We start from the raw sequence: 20,851 nt of genomic DNA, 5'->3' as shown, positions 1-20,851 counted from the left end.
AATTTATTTCAACTGCCCTAAAATCCTTGGCTTTTAACACATTTTATTTCACAATTTGAGTGGACAAACCAGGTGCACTCTCTAATCTGAGACCCAGCCTAATGAACTTTGCCTCTAAACTACATTAATACCCATTATAAATCATTTTTTGTATTAAAAAAAATCCTCTACTGCCAAGAGGCACCAAGCCTCAGCTTTTTCGCTACAGAAAAATTCCTATTTTGCATATAAAACTCTACAATTATTTAATGTGAGCCAAAACATTCTCAGAAATACAGCTCATTTAAAGAAGAAATCATTTGAACATACTTGGAGTGAAGTGTTATACCTGGGTCTTCAGGGAAAAAAATAAAAAGCAGACTGGTTTAAGAAAGCACAGAGTCTCCAATGAACCCAGCTGAATTAAAAGACTACAGCAATTCTGATTTCTGCAGTTCTTGCAGACAATATGCTCTGACCAACAAGTTCAATGGAATTCAAACAGAAGAAAACTGTGGTATTAGACTAAATGTTCACATTTCAAATGTATACACAGATACTACAAGTGTACACACAGCTACATGATCAGAAACACAGGATAAATATTCATGGCTTTTTATAATGACTACATATTGTACTGACACCCTTATTTCTATTTAACTGGTCATTACTATTTCTAGTGGCTGCTCTTTATATATTTTTGAGTTCTGTCAGGTTCAAAACATTTATCTGCACAAGTGTGTATAATTTACATTGCACAGATCTGTCCAAGATTGATCTGTCCACATGCTCCAGGGCGAGCTTTCCCACCAAGCATAGTATCTGAAGAGGCAGCATCCAGTATTTGCTGCTTCAAAAGAAACCTACTGTATCACTGAAAGCTCACAGGAAGTTATACAGCATATGTAGGATTACTGATTTCTTTCTGAGGTTGCAACAAACTCTCCATATCCAAACCCAACTCTGACCATCCTTATATCTATGCAGTTATAATATATATTTTAAAAGCCACACATATCAGACACTCTTTCACTAGCTAATTTTTGATGCTAGCCACCTGTTATACAAAGAAAGAATTATTAGGGCTTAAAAAAATCAATATACTTGCCATTAACTTTATCTAGTGCCCACTTGTTTTTGAATTAAGAAACAGTTTAAAAATGAAGGCTCTCATCAGTTCACTTCAAATATTTCAGAATTCCTACCAATTCAAATGACAAAGTAAATCTCAATTCTAAGTTTGACTACAATACTACACCTGGGACTAATTTTGTACAGATGATCAACATGCTTAATTTTACTACTTGGAGTAGTTCTATTATTCATTTAAATTAGCTAAGCACACACCAGTGCTTCTAAGACCAGAGGGAAAACAGAGCAAACTGCTTATGCTCAGCATCAAAAGTTAAATACCTGAAATTTTTTCCACACACTCAGTACACATAAGTAAGGAATAATCATGGCAGAATCCATTTTGTCTTCTCTCAAGAATTTTAATTTTCTTTTTTCCGTAAAAAAGAAGCCATAGGCACTTACAAGTTTCAGAATATACCAGAGTACTAGAAAGTAAATTACAGAAAAATAATGAACTAGTATTTCTTATCTAATGTTCTCTCATAGGTGAATCAAACGTTCCGTATTTTTCCCCTCTAACAATATCAAACACGCAAGCTTGAAATCTATCCACCTTTAAACAAGAATAAACATAACAGTATTCACAGCTGAACTTGAGTTCACCATGCCTTAGTTTGACCTAGACTCAAAAGCTGCTTAGAGCCTATAAGAAACAACTACAGGGTCACAGGATTTAACTATGCAATTCAACATCATTAGCTAGTATCAGTAACCACTTTTGCCAATACAAACCAGTAAATACTAGTGCAGACTGCAATGATTTCATGAGCTCGAGGAGGTTTTTAGAAGGAAAAACAATCTTTAAAATACATTTTCTTTATTGTACAAAGAGCATAATTAAGCTAATGATTTTTCCAGATGATCCAATATCTCACCTTACAAAAAACAAGTTTCAAATTGTACTCGATGAATTTAGGTAATTTTACTACAGCTTTTCCCCAAACTCAAAGGAATCCCCCAGTCTCTCCGCTTGTTTCAATGGACTTGATCCTCAGTGTGCATAACACTATTTCACCAATTTAGTTAAGAAAGTGAAAAATCCAGTTCCAGTGTTTACTTTCACTGAGATTTTCCTGAAATGCATCAGGAATTCTTTGCTAGACTAGTCATTGGATTAGCACAACAATATGTCAGTCTAGATGGGATGTCTGAACTCTGCTGTAACGCAAATAAAAGACAGCTTTCAATGCCATAATTGTAACTGTATTGTCAAATTAATGAACTTAATCAAAGAGTATTTTTAAATCATAAAATAAGATTTCAATAATGCTCTAAAATGCACATCCCTTTATCTACATGCTCATCCTGGAACTTATCTTTTATTTTACACAAATTTTAAGTGACACACATAAAAAGCTTATTAATTACTGCTTATGGCAGAACTTTCTTTATCTGAACATTTTTATTAACTTCATGGCTCAAACTAGAGAGTTTTGCCTACAAGCATCAAACTTCTTAATCGACTTACCCAACAAATCCATTACTCACAGTCTCAGCAGAACAGCCAAAGACTGAACACTAATGGATAACGAGCACCTAACTCCTAGTGATGGTCACGCCTGGTTCAAGGCCAAGATCCGTAACAGAACACTACAGGAAGTTTGCATTTATTTCCATGCTTGCACTTTACACACTCAGCACATGCAACTCAGATGACACACTAGCTTTGAGGTTTTTTTTCCTCTTAATACAGAGACAAGAAAATTGGAAAGGGAACTGGGAGCAATTCAAGAAGATGCAATCAATCCAAATAGCTAAGCATTCATTAGCACTATCAAGTGTTTCATTTGTTTGGGTTTTGGGGTTTTTTTAAATTAGGGCAGAGAGAGAAAGTATTTTGAACTCTTAAATAATGTACTACAGCAACAACTATTGCAGCTCTTCTCCTAGAGGAACTCACTGCAAAATGGTCTTTAAATCAGCATAAGCACATTGAAATGCATCAGCTGATTTCCTCCTCACTTAAATCCTGTTCAACACATACATGCTTTTTATCATCTAAGGTGATGACCTCTTACAAATTTCTTACATTTACTTACTCCAGCAACCAATAACCTTTAGTACCTCTTTTTAAGCAACTTCTTACAGAATTACCAAAATTTTAAATCCTTATATATTAAATACATGTATTTCAAGTACTATCCTCCAACACTTACTACATTTTTTTAGATTTCCGTCTTCCCAAATAGATAACTATATTAAGGAAGGAGGATGCTTTTTAATTACAGTTTTACATTCATTCTTTAAAACTCACAGTTACAATTTAGCTGTATAAGAGAAACATTAAAGATACTTTTGCAACACACAAAAATACAAACATAAAACAAACCAAGAACTCTTACATACACAATTAATCTCACCATTTATACATCACTTACATTGCAAAAGATCCAAAAAACTTTCCTTTCTAAAACTTAAAATACAAACGACACACCATTTTTTTTGCTACCTACCATTGAAATACAATAACCTCAAAGACTGAGAGCAACAACACCTAAGAGAAGCAACTAACAAAATCCCACAGAAAGACACCCCCCACACCCGCAGAGGTAATGTCCCTGCACATCTTTCCAACGGAATACTTCAGATCTCACCTGTATTCTAACATTCCCCCTGGTGTTCCTGAAGACCACCTTCTTCCTAAATTAGCTTATTCATGCTAGATCAAGGGGTGCAGGGGGAGAAATCCACCTGTTACACATCTTCAAGTACAATTAAACAATAATGGTTTTGTAGTAAACAAATAGAGTCTCTCACAAATTTTAAACAAATTCAAGTAGCAGTTTTCATTTTTTTAATAGAAAAGTCAATCCAGCATCCAAAGCACCAATGAAACCATCCCACATATACAGCTACTTTCTCAAGCAATACAAACTCATGTAATTATTGGTCAGAGTTTTATCTCATTAAATAACACCTCTTAGCAAGCTGACTGGCAGGTGTTCAGCCCTAACCCTGTAACACAACTCCGGACTACAGCGGCTTGAGGTGGAGCTGTTGTCTGCTCTAGGACCCACAACATGGTATTTAACCTAAAACCCCTGGCTTGTATTTGCCAACTAGAGTCCAACAGCGGTTTTTCTTTTATTCCCGCTTCCGAGGTGCACACGCAGCCACCGCAGCGCCGTCCTGCTGAGCGCCTGTGCCGCAGGGATACGGGAACAGCCTCCACAGCATTTAAAAGTCTCACCCATTTGAGCTACGGCAGCTAGGAAATCCCTCGGCTACTCTAGGCTAATTTCCACCGACAACAGCGGAACTAATCCCCTAAACCACCGCCGGCCGGACTCGATTTCCCTTCCTAGCGATTCACCGCGGGCCATAGTTAGAGGTGCTGTTTACACTGAATCCAACAGTCCAGCGGCCATTCGAAACAGCGAGGATGGTCTCTCGGAAGGCCGGTTTCCAGACACCACCCCCGGCCTGCCTCCCGCCCGCAGGTCCTCCTTCCCCGGCGGGACGGCGGCTGCCCCCCAAAACCCCGCTTCAAGAGACTGCCTGTCCTTCGACGGCTCGACCCGTCAAGCCCGCGCTTCGGGCCTTGTGAGACGCGCCAGGTGAGGCGAGGGCCCGCAGCTGAGGGGGGCAGCGAGCCCGCTTACCCTGTCAGCACCGCGCTCCCGCAGACACACAAATACGCTCTTAACTCGTGAGCCCTAACGCCCTATGAGCCTTCGCCTACCAGTACAAACAGCCTCAAAATCCTCCCTTCACCCTAACCTGGATACAAACACGGAGAGGAAAAGAGGGCGACAGAAGGACCCCGGGGTGGGAGAGCGCGGGAGGGCCTAAATAGGGAGCAGAAAAATAAAAAACAGTTACTCACAATCATCTAAGTCATCCTGCAAATCCACAAAATACAAAGGGATCCCTACAAACAAAAACAGAAGAGAGACACCGGGGGGTTGGTTTCGGAGGGCTACGGAGAGGACGGCGGCAGCCCCGAGTGAGCCGCCCCAGCGCCCCCCGCCCGCCGGCCGGCCCCACTTACCGGCCATCTTGGAATGGACATGGGCGAGGAGGAGGAGGGAGCGGGAGGGCAAAGGGAGGAGCCGCCGGTACTTCCTGCCCCTGGGTCAGCCCCCGCGCAGCCGGAACGCCACCGGTTTAATAAACAGCCGCCGCCGGGCGGGGGCGAATCGCCCCTCAGCACCCGCCGTCGCCTCCTGAGGGGGAAGAAAACCTCGGCGGGCGGGGGCTGTAGTCAGGTGACTCCGGCGGGCCGCCCAAGATGGCGTCGCGTCCGCGGAGCCTGGGGAGGAAGGTTTACTGGTAACCACGGCGTGGGGGAGGCGGGGGACTGCCCCCGCAGGCCTTGGGTGTACGCGTGCCTCGGGAAGGGCTATGGTCGTTCTGGGCTGCGTCTCAGGCGCTCGTTAAAGGCGCAGCCTACCCGGCCATGGCTCTGAGGGAGCTGAAAGTTTGCCTTCTGGGGGTAAGTGCTCTGCGGCCGGCTCTCCGCGGGGCCCTGGGGCGGCGGGAGGGAGAGAGCGAGCGAGCCTGCTGAGGGGTTTGCTTGAAAGGCTCTTTCTGGTGGTGGAGAGCCTTTGCGTGAGCCCCGGCGGGGATCTGAGTATGGGGGTCCTCTCCCCGAGAGAAGGCTGGGCCTCGCCCCCGCCGGAGCTGCCGGCGCGCCCCGGCTGTCGGGTCCCGTCCCCTGAGGAGACCGGGCGGCCGGAAGAGCCTTCCCCTCCAAGGGGGGAGGCGTTTTCCAGAGGTAAATATAGCTCCTTTTTTTTCGGTGTTGTTCTTTAGAAAAGAAAAGAGAGGAAGCACGAACATCCAGCGTATGCTTCCCTCTTCCCCACAAGCTGTTTCGGGCTGGGAGTTCACAAAATAAATAAATAAAAGCACCTGAAATCAAACTCGAGGGGGAGGGGCCTGAACTTTTTTTGACAACATATGTAGGCTTTGGAAGTGCCCGGAGTGTTGCGGGTGGTGGAAGAAGGAGACATCAAGCAAAGCGAAACAGGAGTTTAAAAAAATCAAGGCTATAAAGCTGTGTGTTGTCTTGGTTTGGTCGGAGCGCTTCGCTGGAGAGCCGCACGTTGAATAGGTGGAGTTGTTTCCACCTGTGTCTGAATCCTGTGTTGTACAGAGTGTGACTGGCAGAATTGTTTTCTGCTTCTAAATGGCCACGTTGCCCTTCAGAGGGAAAATTATGTGTTTCTGTGCTCCTCATATTTTGGAGGCATTTGGGCTAACTATTAGCTACTGTTTGTATTCACCCGACCTGAGAAACCTTTTGTTGTGTAAGAACAGGAGAATAAGCACCGAGGAAAACTGGTCCTTGAACTCCCGGAGCCAGGAACTGCATCTATGTTTCTCTTTTTAAGATTTGCTCTGTTTATTGAGACTGCAAACATTATAAAATACAGAACTGAGAGAATATGCTTTTCGCTGAGAGGAAAACAGCTTGAAAAGATAAACGCAAGCATACATACTGTACCCAAATTTACTACAGTAGTCAGAAGATTCAAGAAATGCATGAATGGTGTAAAACTTAATTTTCAATGAAGTAGTTCTTCAGGTATTTTTTCCTTAAAATTTTAATGACTCTGGAGATGTAAAGCAAAAAGGTTGTCTTCACCTGTCTTAATTAAATGACCATTTAAAATGTCCAGCTGCTATTGAGTTTTGCTGCTGATAGTTTGTTGAGTTAGTTCACTCCTAAATATGCTTTCTATGTATCTTTTTTTTAACTATGGAGTCAGTGGTATAAAAACATATGTCACCCAGAATTTTCATGTTATGTTTCCTCTTTTACCGTTTATAGCTTTGTAGAGTTGCATTAGAAACATGTTTCAGGTGTGTCACAGAAGAAATTTCAAGTCTTTCATTAAGCAGGGTGGGACAGCATTAGTCAGGGGTTGAAATGCATGTGTCACACTTGTATAATTTAATGTGCTCCACTGGCTTGCAAAGATGGAGTACCATACTCAATTGCTGTATATTTTACTAAAAGTGGTAGACAGTCTTTCCCTACTCTTATTCAAATGCAATTTGTGCATAGCTTTGGGGAAAAAAAGGAAAAATTTTGAATAACTGGTAATAAGCATGAATGCAGATTTTTATAGTCCTTTATAAAAACATCTGAACAATTTTGTTTAGAAAACTGTAACTTACCAGAGAGACCTTTCATTTTTCTGCTAAATGAATATAATACCTGAGGTATTTCAGAATCTGACTTCTCTGAAATTCTCTGCAGGAATGTGTTATGCACAGTCTACTGCAAGATTTGAGGACAAAAAGAGTCATCTGTTTATAGTAACTAATGTTTCTTTCAACTGTTTCTGTTCTTTTTTTTAGGACACTGGTGTGGGCAAATCAAGTATCGTGTGGAGATTTGTAGAAGATAGCTTTGATCCCAACATCAACCCAACAATAGGGTAAGAAAGTAAATAAAGTAAATGTGACTTATTCAAGAATAAAACCAAATTGTATGAATATATATTTGTACCTCCTGAATAGATCACTTGAGGGTTCTCCATGCGTGGCAGCTAAATGTTGTAATAAACATGACTGCAGCTCATTAGCTACCTTAGGAAACGTAGGAGTGTATTTGGCACTCGTGCAGCTTCCATTTTCATGTGTAAGATCTGGATCCATTTTGTATTGTTAATCAAAGCTAACAAAATACTGCTAGGAGTCCTAGGTTATTCCAAAATTACACTGTAGATGCTTCTGTTGAAGGAACAACATGCTTTTCTCATGCACTACTCTGAAATGTCAAATTCTAATTATTATGCAACTAAATGATATTTTTAAGGGTTTTTTTGAGTCAAGTACAATAACAAGTCTCCTAGGTTTTTGAAGGTAGTTAATAATAATAATTCAGGTTGTAGTTCTCTTCATGAGTTCCTACCTCAGAGCAGTGATGTTACTGAACTCAAATCTTCAAATGGATAGAAGGAAGTGTGAGCATCAGGAGTTGTTGGAGTGGTTGGATCTTTTTATTTCTTTTGCTGGTTTTTTTTTTGTGTTGCAAGTGTCTTATGGGCTGCTTTGCTCAGAAGTAATTCTCTACTTACAGGAGGACATGACTTCACTTGATGGTGAGAATTGGGGGGGGGGGGGGGTGTGTCAATACAACTTCCTGTCTCAGGTGTCACACAGGCTCTGCTACAGCTTTGACCAGAAAAGATCCTGCAGATAAAGATCAGCTGTGTCTCATCCTGTCCTTCTGAAAAAAATGTTGTTCCTATGATATCTCTGTCTTCCCCCCTACACCCCCTACCTGTTTTTTTGAGTGTAAATACTGGTATCACATTGCAAGATATTCTGTAGGAAATATGCTTTTGTTTAAATTTCCCTGTTAATAAAGGTAGCCTTTGAGATAGATTGCCAAGTAGTTTTCTTAGGCCTTCAAGGGTTGAGCATTCTTAGTTACTGTCAGATTAGCTGCAGTAGAGGTTCTTTTTTGGAGGACCACAAAGCTGATGTGTGGACAGTAGTCATATTGCTGTTTGCTTAAGTAGGGGAGCAGGCTGTCTTAAACGTTTAAGTTCAAGTTGTATAGAAAGTTCAGACCTACTGCTCATAGTGATACCAACTGCAAGCAAAGCTGCTTCTTCAGGTGGATACTATTGAAAGATCCAGTTGTTTTTCTTATTACCAGAGGTGTTTGAGAAATTGGTTATCTGTCTTAATTCCTAGTCATCCAGGTACAACAGAGTTGTTAAATAGGTGGCTAATATGGGTGGTATCTACAGTGGCCCAAAGTTAGCCATTGTGTTCATGCATGCAGTTCCTGGGGGAGAGGGGAAAAAAAAGAGAGAGATTAAAATCTGCTTAACTAGTAGGTGACCAGGTATGGTAACACAGACTTAGGTTTTGCAAATGTGAGAGGTGCCTGCTGTTTATTTGGCTGGGATGCTCTATTCTATAGTTAGACATAATGTCACCATACATCTAGACTACATGGGTTAAATGCTTGAGTAACCCAGTATGGAATTCGCATTATGTCTCCAATCACATGTGAACTGCAGCCTCCTCAAGTCTGCTTTCAGCTTCTAAAATACTGTACTTGATGGCTTTGGGCTCTGCATGTCTGCAAGACTGTCTAAAGCTGCAGAGCAAAGATTGTAATCTGTGATGCTTCTATCCTGGCAAAGTAGAATTTACTATAATCTAGAAAAAACTCAGGAGAGGGTTTTGTGGTGTTTTTTTCTTTTCTTTCCTCCTGGGGAAGGGCTGAGACTGGAGTAAACTTCATCAAATCTTGCTGTCTTCCCTCTGAAGTCAGTTTCTTTTAATCTGGCAGTTTTCTGACTCTGTGGTATGTGGGTTGATTTTTTTTTTTCCCCCCCCTCCTTCTTCCAATGTAGCATCTGACTGTTTGAAGGCAGGAACCCAAAGAGATCACACGCAAGTGTCTTCCCAGGGGAATGTCTGTAACAGATACTGTGTAGTAACTAAGGTGCTGTTAGATACTAGCCATTGTGGTAATGAGGCTAATGTGTAGAATAGAATTTGTCTTCATGGGTTTAATGACAGTACTGGGATTAGTATACTTTCTTGAAGTGACAGACTAAAAATCTGTATCTTTTAGCAGTCTTAACAAAATCTTTCATTGGTCTGAGGACTTGGTATTTTGGTAGCTTGCTATAGTAGTATAAATTAATCAAAACTTGCCCAAATGCAGGGATTGTGTGAAGCTCCAATAAGATACAGTCATAAAATTTTAAGCAAACTAATTTTGGAACTTTTTCTAGACCTTGTTTTTATTTCCTAATTGAGACTTGGAGGTGGAAAGAACAAAGTAAGGATTAGAAAGGAGTTTTGAGCATCTTAAAAAACTAAAGCTGAGAACGTTTCTATGTTTACTCCTGGGTTCTTGAGTTCATGAGATAAAATCTTATGTTTCCTGTCCTGTTTCCATTCCTGTCCTGTTTCCATTCCTCTTAGAATTATCTGAGAAATCATACTTTGTCATGAATGTTCATCATTCAAGTTCAAATACAGGCACCTGTAGAAGCCCTGTCAGAATTCTGCAACTTTTGTCCTCTTGGAATGCTGAGGACATGTTCTGCTTTGCCCGACCAGCATGTATCTCTAGGTACCACAGAATATCTAGTCTTTCATTATAGCATCAAAAAGAAATTATGAATGGGTATAAAACTACTTTCAGGTGCATCTTGTCCACATAGTTATAGAGCTTACTTGGCTGGGAGAAGCAGCTAGGAAATTGAGTAGGGATAATGCTTGTTTCTTAGTAGAAGTCCTTGAGGATAGCTCTAGTTTGGAGGTTTTTGTTGACCCAAAAGTGGTTTGTCTTTGAGCTGTTTGTGCTCTTTTATTTGAGGTTTTTTTTTGTTTGTTGACATCTGTCACAATGAAAGCTTCCACTTGTCAAAGAATTTCAAGTAGCATTTAACCTCTATTGTCAGCTACTATTTGGTGTGTTTAGTTGTGATGCAAATTAGAGCAACACAGCTGTTCAGTTCAGATTGACTGTACAGGAATGTTTTTGGTTTATAGAACCAAGTAAGATAAGTTTTCAGTGAGAATGTGTGATTTAGGAAATTGTTTCCATATTGGCCAGAGAATTCAGAATTTATGCTTAATTTGCAGCGGTCTTAAGGAAGCGGAAGTCTGAGCTGTGCTTTACAACAGATACTCCTATCACTTTATTTTCCGTTACCTATTGCTAAAATACATCATCTAGTTAACTGTGAAATGCATTGCAGTTATTGGGGATGCTGCAACCTTATATTTGGCTTCTTCAAAGAATAATCAACTTTGGAGATTGACATACCATTTGGCAAACCATCTGAGCTTAAGGAATGGAGAGGAGGTTACCTCTTAACAGTGGAAAGCATTGTGTAATTGCTCCCTTTCTTTATTTTAAATGTAGATAGCTGTTTTATCCTCCTATAACATTGAAACATGTCCAAAGATGCCAGTTATATTAACTACAAAAGTGTCATGGACATCATTAAAATCTGTGCCCTGGTGGTACTTAAGATCCAAGATAAACTGAAATTCAGAGTCTTGGACTCTGGTATTTAATGTTGTTGATCATGCTGAAAGACTCTTCTCTGACTTTGAATCTACAGCAAGCTTGGTGTACTGTAAGAAGCTCCAGTACAGGCTGCCTCCAGGATCCTATCCTGCATCTTGTCTAAAACTGACAGTGAACAAGTTTGGAAGTCTGCAGTATTTTCAAGTGACAGGAATTAAGCATACAAAAGGTTTTCACGATCATAATGTGTGATCTCATATGCTTAAAATAATTATGTCATCTATAGTTCCTATTCTACAAGGATTTTAATTCAGTGTGTGGCTTTTCTAGTAAAAAGTGTGCCTACAGGTGATAGATACAGCAGAGAACTCACTCTTGTAAAAGATTACGTCTCTGAATTCCTGTTCTTGTGGGAAATACACTGATTCATGTGAAGCAAATCAAGTAAAGCGCAGAAGTACTTTACAATATTTTGCAATATTTTACTGAAAAAAAAAAAAATCTAGAAGTTGAGGTGTTGCAGCTGGAGCATAGGAAGAGATTTTTTTTTGTTTGTCTTCTGGAAATGCAAGAGCCTCTATAGACTGAAGTATATAATGACAGACAGGATTTGGGAGCTGTACAGAGTGCAGACAACAAGCAAGTTACTCATTATTGATTTCTCTGTCCTCTTAACACCTACCAATAGTGATACAAATCTCCCACGTTTTATTCCCAAGTATGGATTTACCAGCATTTATCTGAATATTCGTACAGAGATAGGGAAAGGATTTGATCCCTTTCCCTCTGGAAGTTTCCGGTATACACTGAAGTGATTTGCTGTGATGATTCCTCCACTTAAGAAGAATGTTATTAAAAGGGCTGATCTTTCTGATTTTTTTGGTCATATGTCCATTACTTTTATTAAAAGCTTATGAATAATAAAAGCTTGTAATTTGCATTCGTGTTCCTTCTGTTTTGTTAGTTGAATTTCATCCTCTGAAAGGAAATTTCATCCTCTGAGGTCCTTTGCCTCATTAATTTCATCCTTTATGTATGAGAATGTTCATCGGTTTGGGGGTGGGGGGAAGCACTTTTATTGGAATGTAAACCTTTTAAAAAGTTCATGGTGGTAATGTTCTAAGAATGTATTTATATTCTGAAAAGCATAAGCTGTAATTTTTTTCCAGAGCCTCATTTATGACCAAGACTGTACAGTATCAAAATGAGCTGCATAAATTCCTAATTTGGGATACAGCTGGACAGGAGCGGGTAAGTAGAATCAGTATCTGTGGTGATAGTTCTGGCTAGATTTTGGGTTGCTTTTCCACCCCGCCCCTGAAAGTCACAATGTGGTCTGTTTTTACGAATATCTGTTAGAATGTTTATTTCTATGCAGGTTCCTATCAAGATATGGGTGCTGTAAGTGTGTTTTTTATTTTTCATTGTTATCACGGTTAAGGATGATTACCTAAGAAGAGGAGCTTATAAAACAAAAGACTGGGTTTAGATTCACTGAAAGGGAGTGCCATTTCAAAAGAAAATAAGGCGGGAGGGGAAGCCAGGAGCTGATTCTAGTACCATTTCTATAGTTGAGTTTTAAACATTCAGCTGCAGTATTTGTAGCCAGTGCAACTGGCAACATGAGAATCCAAGTCAAATGAATGATCATGTTTCACACTACAAAGCCCTGGATCTGGAAAAATACAAAACTGCTAACACGTTCTGTTAGCTTCGGTGTTAAGGTTATTAATCTGAGTAGGATGTGGGTTTAGGCATTCAAAAGCAGTGTTTCAAGCAGTGTTATGGGTGATAACTGATCTTTTAGTTTTACTTCTCAAATGTGATAGTGTTAGAAGCTATGTCAAGAAATCTGTTTTGAAATTAAATTTTAATTTGGTAGTTTGGGGTTTTGATCTGTGCAGCATGCATAGTTCTGAGGGGCGGCAACAAAAGCTTTCAAGAAAATGACTAATCGAAATCACAGTTAATTACTTTGCATGATCTTTATTTAGAATTTAAAAGGAAAATTTTGCTAGTTAACTTGCTTGTTTATGGATTACTAGTAACAGTGATAAAAATTATACTAGCTGTATTAACAGTGCTTATTCTTGCAGTTTCTTGTCTGTTAACTACTGGCAACTGTCAGTTACTCCTGATGAGTTTATTTAGGATGTGAGCTAACTGTAACAAAGGTAGACACCAGAGCTGTCTTCAGTAAGAGTCAGTTTGATCAAGTCGGGTTATTACTTTAGGATAACAACTGGTAAATACAGCTGTACTATTTTTCAAGATTGGCTCAAGAAACAGACAGCCCAAGAAAAAACAAAACAAACAAAAAAACCCAAAAACCCCCAAACAAAAAAACACCACCAAAACAAAAAAACCCCAAACTTGTAAAGGCTCAGTCATCCTTGTGCAGAGTCACTTGACCTTTTGGAGTCCTGGTGGAACTGACTTGCTAGCTTTTTAGCTTGATAAAGGCCTTGATGGCTATAAAGCAACTCAAGTATATTTGTGTTGCGTTTCAGTACGCTAGATTTTGAATGACAGTTTATTTCCTTCCAGCAGCACCATGTAAAGCAAACATATGTTGTCAGGGATGTGTCCCAGGGATATGTCCAATAGTATACCAGGTTATCAGAAATATCTGAGTCCTTCCATTACTAGCAGTCAGTCAGCATTTGCTGTAATTTGTCTTAAGTGAAAATCCTAGCCCATTCTAAAATGTAAATGCTGGAATGTGTGTCTTCTAAGAGGTAAAGTATTAATTTTGAGAGGTTTGTACACTTAAATAGAAAGCTTTATAAACATGCCTGCCACAACTTGGCAGGAAACATCCATTACGTATTAGCATTCCATCCTGTTCACTTTAACTGTGTTTGCAAGCAATGGGAGAACACCCTAATTTGGATTTAGCACACTACAATCTGAGGAAGCATCTCTGTACATGACTAGCATGTTCCTTGTCTTTCTGTTTTTAGACTTTGAGTGACATCTCTTTAATTTTCTTCCATGTAAGTTGCATGATATCTTCATTGAAATGAAAAAAGGAAAGTTGTCTTACCTGGGCTCTGACCCAAGAGCTGTGATATCTGTGAAGCTTATGTTCCACACCTGAGAGCAGTCACTGTGAGGCCCCAATATATACAAGGAAAACAGTGAAATGGGAGCAAGGATATTTATTTTGAAATTATGCCAGTATCTTCATAGATGTTTCCTTCTCCAAAACAGAGCAGCACTATCACTTACTGCTAGTCACAAATGGTCTGTATACCTGGCTTGCCCTGAAATCTGTAGCACAGTTTTCTGGTTGTGCAACACATCTGACAATGAATTATAGAAAGGATCCCTTCCGTGGTGATTTGCAATACCAAAAATGTCCACACAGTTCTTGGAACTAAAATGTCTCTGCTGAGCTATCATGCGTAATGCACAGAATTAGTAGTCCTGGCTTCTTGAGGAGCTTTGCTATTTTCCACTTCAAAAGCCCAGCAGTGAATAGCTCTACACTTCACTGGGCTACCCCTTGTTCTAAATGGCTTTGGGGAGTGGCTGGCTAGCTTCACTCCAAAGGTGGAAATGTGTACTAACTCACTTCACACAGCTCATTTCCCTACACACACATGCCTTTTTTTTTTCTCTCATTTCTTCTACACTGAGTAAAGTTGATAGGAGATTACTTAACAGCAGTTAGGATTTTTGCCTTCTTACTGAACAATTTTGACAGTTTCTCTGGATAATTACATTATGTCATCTTAATAATTTTGTCAAAACACAAACTGGAGGCTGGAGGGCAAGTTGAAGTCTTTGGAAAAATAGCACAAGGAAAACTGAGTGTTTCTGGTAACATCTGTTTTGTTAATGTATTTTATCTGCTGACTGCTCTTAGGTGGAAAAAAGTATCTAAGTGTTAGCAGGCAGGAAATGAGAGTAATACAAAATCAGCAAGTGAAAGTTGGTTTATTCCCAGTGTAAACAGTTAAATAATCAAAAAGCCAGGTTGCAACCAGTCCAAGTGGTGGTTTACCAAATATGTTTCCCTTTACATCTTAGTACTTAGGAGGAAGAGAGGGATTATGTCCCAACATGAACTGAATGCCTGCCTGTGTTTCCCTGTCCCATTATTAAACATTTTTATATTCTGAACTTTGTGTTCAAAATCCTGTTTTCAAAACAGAATTTTAGAGCCAAATGTAAATGGTCTGGAATTCTGCTTTATAGAATGATTTTTATGATTTATAATATCGCTCTCAGTTGAACTGTACTAAGCAAAAGGAAATTGGTATTTTATTAGAACCAAATAAGCCTTTATGAAAAACTGTATTCTATTCATGATCTTTACCCTGAGTAATAAGATGCACAAAAGCTCTAAATCACATATGCTTACATCAAAGCAGTACATGCAGTTTACTGTGTGCTTTGACTGAGAGTTGTGGTTGCTGGATTAGTTGTCTGGGTCTTTTTAAATCGGCAGAATATCACACTGTTTTTAAGAATTCTTGATTGATATTTTTGATGCAACTTAATTACGTGCTCTATCACTTTTTTCAGTCCTGGAGTCATAACACGCTGCCCCTGCAAAGGTACAGGCCTGGTTTATACCCTGCAAATGCACTACCAACCAAATATGGCTGCTGTACACTTAATTCTGAAATTTACAATAAAATTACCGTAGCCTTTTACTATCTAGCATGTTCCTTGAAGCTCTATTTGCAATAGGTCACATAGTTGTGGGCTTTTGCAGTTTTTAGTTTTAAGCATGCTTCTAACTTTCGAGTTTCGAAGAAAAATTTAAGCGAAATCCCTAAAGCCATGTTAGATTACGAAGAAACCAACATTTCTAGCATTTAGGAGTGCCATGACTGATCCATGGGGCTAGAGGTTGACACCAACTTCTGAACATTTCCGATCAGCAGTAATACATGCTAGTTTTCTTGAAATTACTTTTTGTCCAAAAGCATGAGTGTCTTAAAGAGGACGAAGCGAGTTCAATTTTGACTATTTTCCCCTTGCTTGGTGTTTAAAGTTGAGCATATAACCTGTGGGTTTGTGTCTGTGTATAATCTATGGTCTTTCAACTGAGAGATTCTAATATAGTCAAAATAAGGTCAAGTTTTGCTTTCTGCTTTTTGCAGTAGGTGTGCTGCTGATCCTTAAACTATTTATTTGTTGGCCTTTGTAAAACGATATTTTCATGGAAGTTTATGTACTCTACTGCACAGCCTGTCTGTAATGGTAAAGAAAAGTTTTCCACTAATGTGAACTTTAAAGCTATTTTTCACTTTCTTTAATAATAAGGAAGTGATGGAGGTCAGTAGAAGATCACATTCATAATGTATGGTGTCTTTCTTTCAGTTTCGTGCTTTAGCCCCAATGTATTACAGAGGTTCAGCAGCAGCCATTATAGTGTATGACATCACAAAAGAGGTAAGAAATTTGATCTTGACCCAGCATTACAATTTCTGTGGGGTTTTTTTGTGTCATGGGCCAGTTATGACTTTTAATTCCTTCTGGTTTTTTTCTTTCTTTTTTTTCCACATCAGGAAACTTTCTCAACATTAAAGAACTGGGTTAAAGAGCTTCGACAGCATGGACCTCCAAATATTGTTGTAGCTATTGCAGGAAATAAGTGTGATCTTAATGACGTAAGGTAAATAACCGTTGACAGTTTGGGGGTTTTCATTTAAGCTCATAATGCTAAATATTTTAAGATTTCAGAGCGAGTGAAAGGTATAGAGCAATTTAAGCTGTTTCGCACTAGCGTTGTAGTTTCACAAGGGGTCTGAGCTGTTTCTACTGTCAGAAGGTTTGGTTGATATGCCCTTGGACAGTCTTGTCCACTTCCTTCTGTTTGTTGGTGTGAGTACGTGTGTGATTGGGCAGTAAATCAGGCTGCAAAATGGATCCAGATTAAAACTAACCATTTAAAAAAAGGAAAACTGATCCAAGTGTATTTATCTTTCTCACACCATGAACACTTTCTGGCATGACAGAGGTGGGATAGCAGGGTTAGGAATGAGCAGTTTACAGGGAGACAGGATTACCTTTTTCTGGTGGCAGTGCCAAGTTACACAAGCCTGAACTGTCTGTGAAACTACAGTGTAATACAAGCTGTTTACCTCACTTTACAAGAAGTACCCCTGTCAGTCTGTAACACCTCATTTTGTTAGGAAAAACATCAAGCCTGTTGGAAAGCATTGTGTAGGCTTTTCTGACTTGCTTGTTCAGGTGCCTTCCTTCCCTGCTTAAATATTGGGGTGGAATTGGCTGTGGCTGGAATAGTTGCAGGGAGTGGGAAAAGCTCTTTAGAAACTTTATGAACAGCCAAATGTTCAAGAAGGCATGTACTAAAAACAAAAGAAGCCCTTTTTTATTGATGTCCTGGTTAAATAAGCCAAAATTCAGAAAGAAGGTGTGTGCAAACTTCTTGGGTTTAGACTTCATTGGAAAAGGTACCACAGCTGGTGTCTCCAAGGAGACAGATGGTTGTGTGTTTAAAGAACCACTGCGAAGTTGGTTCTTAGTATAGTTTTACAAATTGTTATTATATAGAAGTTATATAGTGAGCGCTAATAACTTCTATTAGAAAAGTAGCATGTGTCTTGAAGGAAATATGGCGTAAAATTACTTAGAAGACAAATATAAGGCATGCAGTATTAACTCTCACACGCTTATTTCTTAGTGCTTAGGTGGCATCATAAATTATATAAACATTGCTATTCAAGCTAATGAGCAAGATTCCTCGTACTTTAGTCAGAGGCAATATTTGAGTCACTGATCCAAAGTCTGTGCTTTTGATATCTCAAGTCCTTTGTTACTGAAAGTAGCCTATGTTTTCTAGAAATTGTATTTAAAGTGACGCAATGTATAGTCCAGTCCTCTCTCCACCTATTGGGGTTTGTTTTTTTCACGTTGTTTAAGGAAACGTACTTCATTATCAACTTGCCTACTTAGGGGTGCAGAATAACTTTTTCACTTCTTGGCTTTGTTGTTGTGTGCTCTATCTAAATATGTTTCTGTTTATAGCTATGTCTTTGCGCTTCACGTAAAGTAAATGCTATACTAATGATCTATGCAGTGTTGTGAGATACTTGGTTTTGTAAACAGCTGTAGGAAATCCACTTGATTAGTAGAACTAATGCTTTAGGATCTTTTCAGTGCATCTAAAATTGTGTGAAGAATAAAGCACCCCTAACAATTGATTGCAGACCTACACTTAGAGCACTCAGTGAACAAACTCCACGGTAATGTTGTCAGACGGATTAAGGCCTTGTTTAGTTTGATTGTGCTTCAGTGATGCTCATACCTCAAGGCAGGGAAACAGCATACAGTAAAGAATAAGCATCAACTTGAGGATGAGGGAGCAGTGTGATGCCAAACAGGTAAAATACAAAATACTCATTTAATAAGACACTTAAAAGCTTAATTTATCCCTTAAGATTTTGAATAATGCGGGGTTTTTTTGCATTCACAGTTTTTTCTTTGCTTTGTTTTTCCAGAGAAGTCATGGAAAAAGATGCTAAAGACTATGCAGATTCCATTCATGCAATATTTGTAGAGACAAGTGCGAAAAATGCAATAAACATTAATGAACTCTTTATAGAAATTAGTAAGTATTTAAACAGTTAATGTGCTTTCTTCTGAAAGACGTTCAAGTAGAAATTTGATTACGGTATTAGTTTTTGTGCTATTTAGGTGAGAGTATACTGACTTAAATTTGTTACAGTCAGACATGAATACAAACTGCAAAATGAACTGTATAAATTTTTGGTTATCTAATGACCTCTAAATATTCCTTCCAGAGACTTTAAGCCTACTGTGATGCCGCTAAATAAATAGCAATCAGGGCACTCATGTCAGAATTCAGTGTCATCTTACTGTATCTGTTATTGAATGTTTCAATTAGTATTTGCAAGGTTATGGAAGGGAAAGGAAATGGCATGAGGAAGATCCAAACTTTATACAGCTGGGAAAAGGAATTAAGTTCTTACTCTTAGTGTTTGTACTTAGTCTAAACCAGTGCATTTTCAAAATTACAAGAATTCATAAATGCCAGATTACTGCCTAGGAAATAGCAACTATTGTGTGTAGATTTTCCACAAGTATTTTTGTGGTACCTTGCGTTTTTTTTAATTAAATTGCAAATCTTTTCTGTCTCATTCATGGCGGGGACAACAATGACCATTTTTTTTGTGTGTGTAAAAAGCAGACGGTATTCCAAAGTGAATTCCATGCAATATTATTTGCAGAATATGTTTCAGGCAGCAGCACCAACGTGCAGGTATGTCAGCCTCTTTGTGAGAAGAGGACAAACAGCAATCCATTTGTGTGTGTGCGCTGCAGTTTAGCTTTGAATAACTACAGAAACATTAGACTTAATAAAAAAAAAAATAGGGTCCTTAAGCACTTGAATATATTGAAGCTGATGTAAAAAGTATGAGCTGTAGATTAGCTTCCTCATTTACTGACTTAATAGTTGCTTTCTAAAATTGGGGTTGAATAAACTATGGAAAAAAAAAAATAAATCCTCCTCAGAAAAGAATACTCAACCAGGAATAGCCAGTGTTAGAGACTGATTAGATGACTAAAGCAGTTATCTTTACAAGCACTTCCGTGCTAAGCCTGATGCAGGTGATCTACTGTGGAAATACAGGTCAAGATGGTAGTTCTTCGTGAAGATATTCCAGATGGTATTAGATCCTGCAGAGTGTATTCTCTGGGTGCTTTTATAGTTTAGCTTTCCAAGTCTAGATTAGCCTGAAGTGTAAACACTGCAAAACTAGCTCAAAACTTCCTCTGCTCTTCTTTTGTGCAACCATACCTCTTCCAGATACAGTACAGACTGTTAACTGCCATCCTTCTGTTATGCAGGAATGTTGTCATTAATAACATATGACTAATTGAAGACATGTTTTTGTATACAAAACATATGCTGAATGCTTAGAATTAGTTTCAAGCATAATGTTTGCTATAAATTTTTTTCTGCCTCCTTGTAGGTCGCAGAATTCCATCAACTGACACCAACCCCCCATCTAGTGGTAAGGGCTTCAAACTTAGAAGACAGCCATCGGTGACAAAGCGCAGCTGCTGTTGACTGGTCCCTTAGAAAATCAGACTTGTTTATACAGTAGGTGGTCTTGGAAGTTAATAGTTCACATTGGGTTTATATTATCAGTCTTAAATCTATCTGCTGGTGTTCATACGCCCGAGGTCCCACAAAAATGGACCAGTTCATCTGACATCTGTACACTCGCAGAAAAGACTGCAATTGTAATGTCAGCCTGTTTACTTACAAAAAGCGTAGTATCTCTTGCGTTCAAAGGGAATCCATCATCACTTTTTTGGCCTTGCTTGAAAGGAAGGTGACTATATGGATGGTAGAACTGAAATGTTTAATAGTTTTGTAATCAAGATTTTAGGGGTGTTTTTGTAAAAAGGGAAGTGAGCACTTTTGTGGGACTTAGGGGTGGGAGGAGTCTGGAAGTTAGATGTAATTTCTTCCTTTTCTTCAGTGAGCCTTATTTTAAATTTAATTGTAGCTAATCCAAAGTACGATGGGACAGTTGATGTGAGGTGGCTACAGAATAAGCGACTGAAGACAAAAAACAGGCAAATCAGTCCATCCAGTCCCTAAATCCCATTTGCACTTTTTATTTAAAGATGATATGCGCCCGGGGTGGGGACACAAGCAACAGATCTTAAACCACAGACAATCTTTTTTTCATGCTGACTTTAATCACTTTAAGGCAAACTGATATGCTTATAGGCATCTCTTTGTTCCTACAAGTTTTT

The 20,851-nt window shown here is 39.1% G+C and overlaps 1 protein-coding gene across 1 annotated transcript; it reads left to right on the top strand.

Annotated features, from left to right (window-relative positions):
- The first annotated feature begins 5,355 nt into the window (after positions 1 to 5,355).
- RAB22A (RAB22A, member RAS oncogene family) lies at positions 5,356 to 20,215 on the top strand. Its single transcript, XM_059827147.1, has 7 exons — positions 5,356 to 5,548; positions 7,423 to 7,502; positions 12,247 to 12,328; positions 16,415 to 16,486; positions 16,603 to 16,709; positions 18,559 to 18,668; positions 20,056 to 20,215. Exons 1-7 carry the CDS (start codon positions 5,513 to 5,515, stop codon positions 20,151 to 20,153), a joined length of 585 nt encoding a protein of 194 aa, XP_059683130.1. The 5' UTR covers positions 5,356 to 5,512; the 3' UTR covers positions 20,154 to 20,215.
- The last annotated feature ends 636 nt before the right edge of the window (positions 20,216 to 20,851 follow it).

Source organism: Gavia stellata, chromosome 20 (genome assembly GCF_030936135.1).
Source record: "Gavia stellata isolate bGavSte3 chromosome 20, bGavSte3.hap2, whole genome shotgun sequence".
Taxonomy (NCBI): Eukaryota; Metazoa; Chordata; class Aves; order Gaviiformes; family Gaviidae; genus Gavia; species Gavia stellata.
The sequence above is the reverse complement of the archived record's forward strand: the minus strand, read 5'-3'. Positions and strand labels throughout refer to the sequence as shown.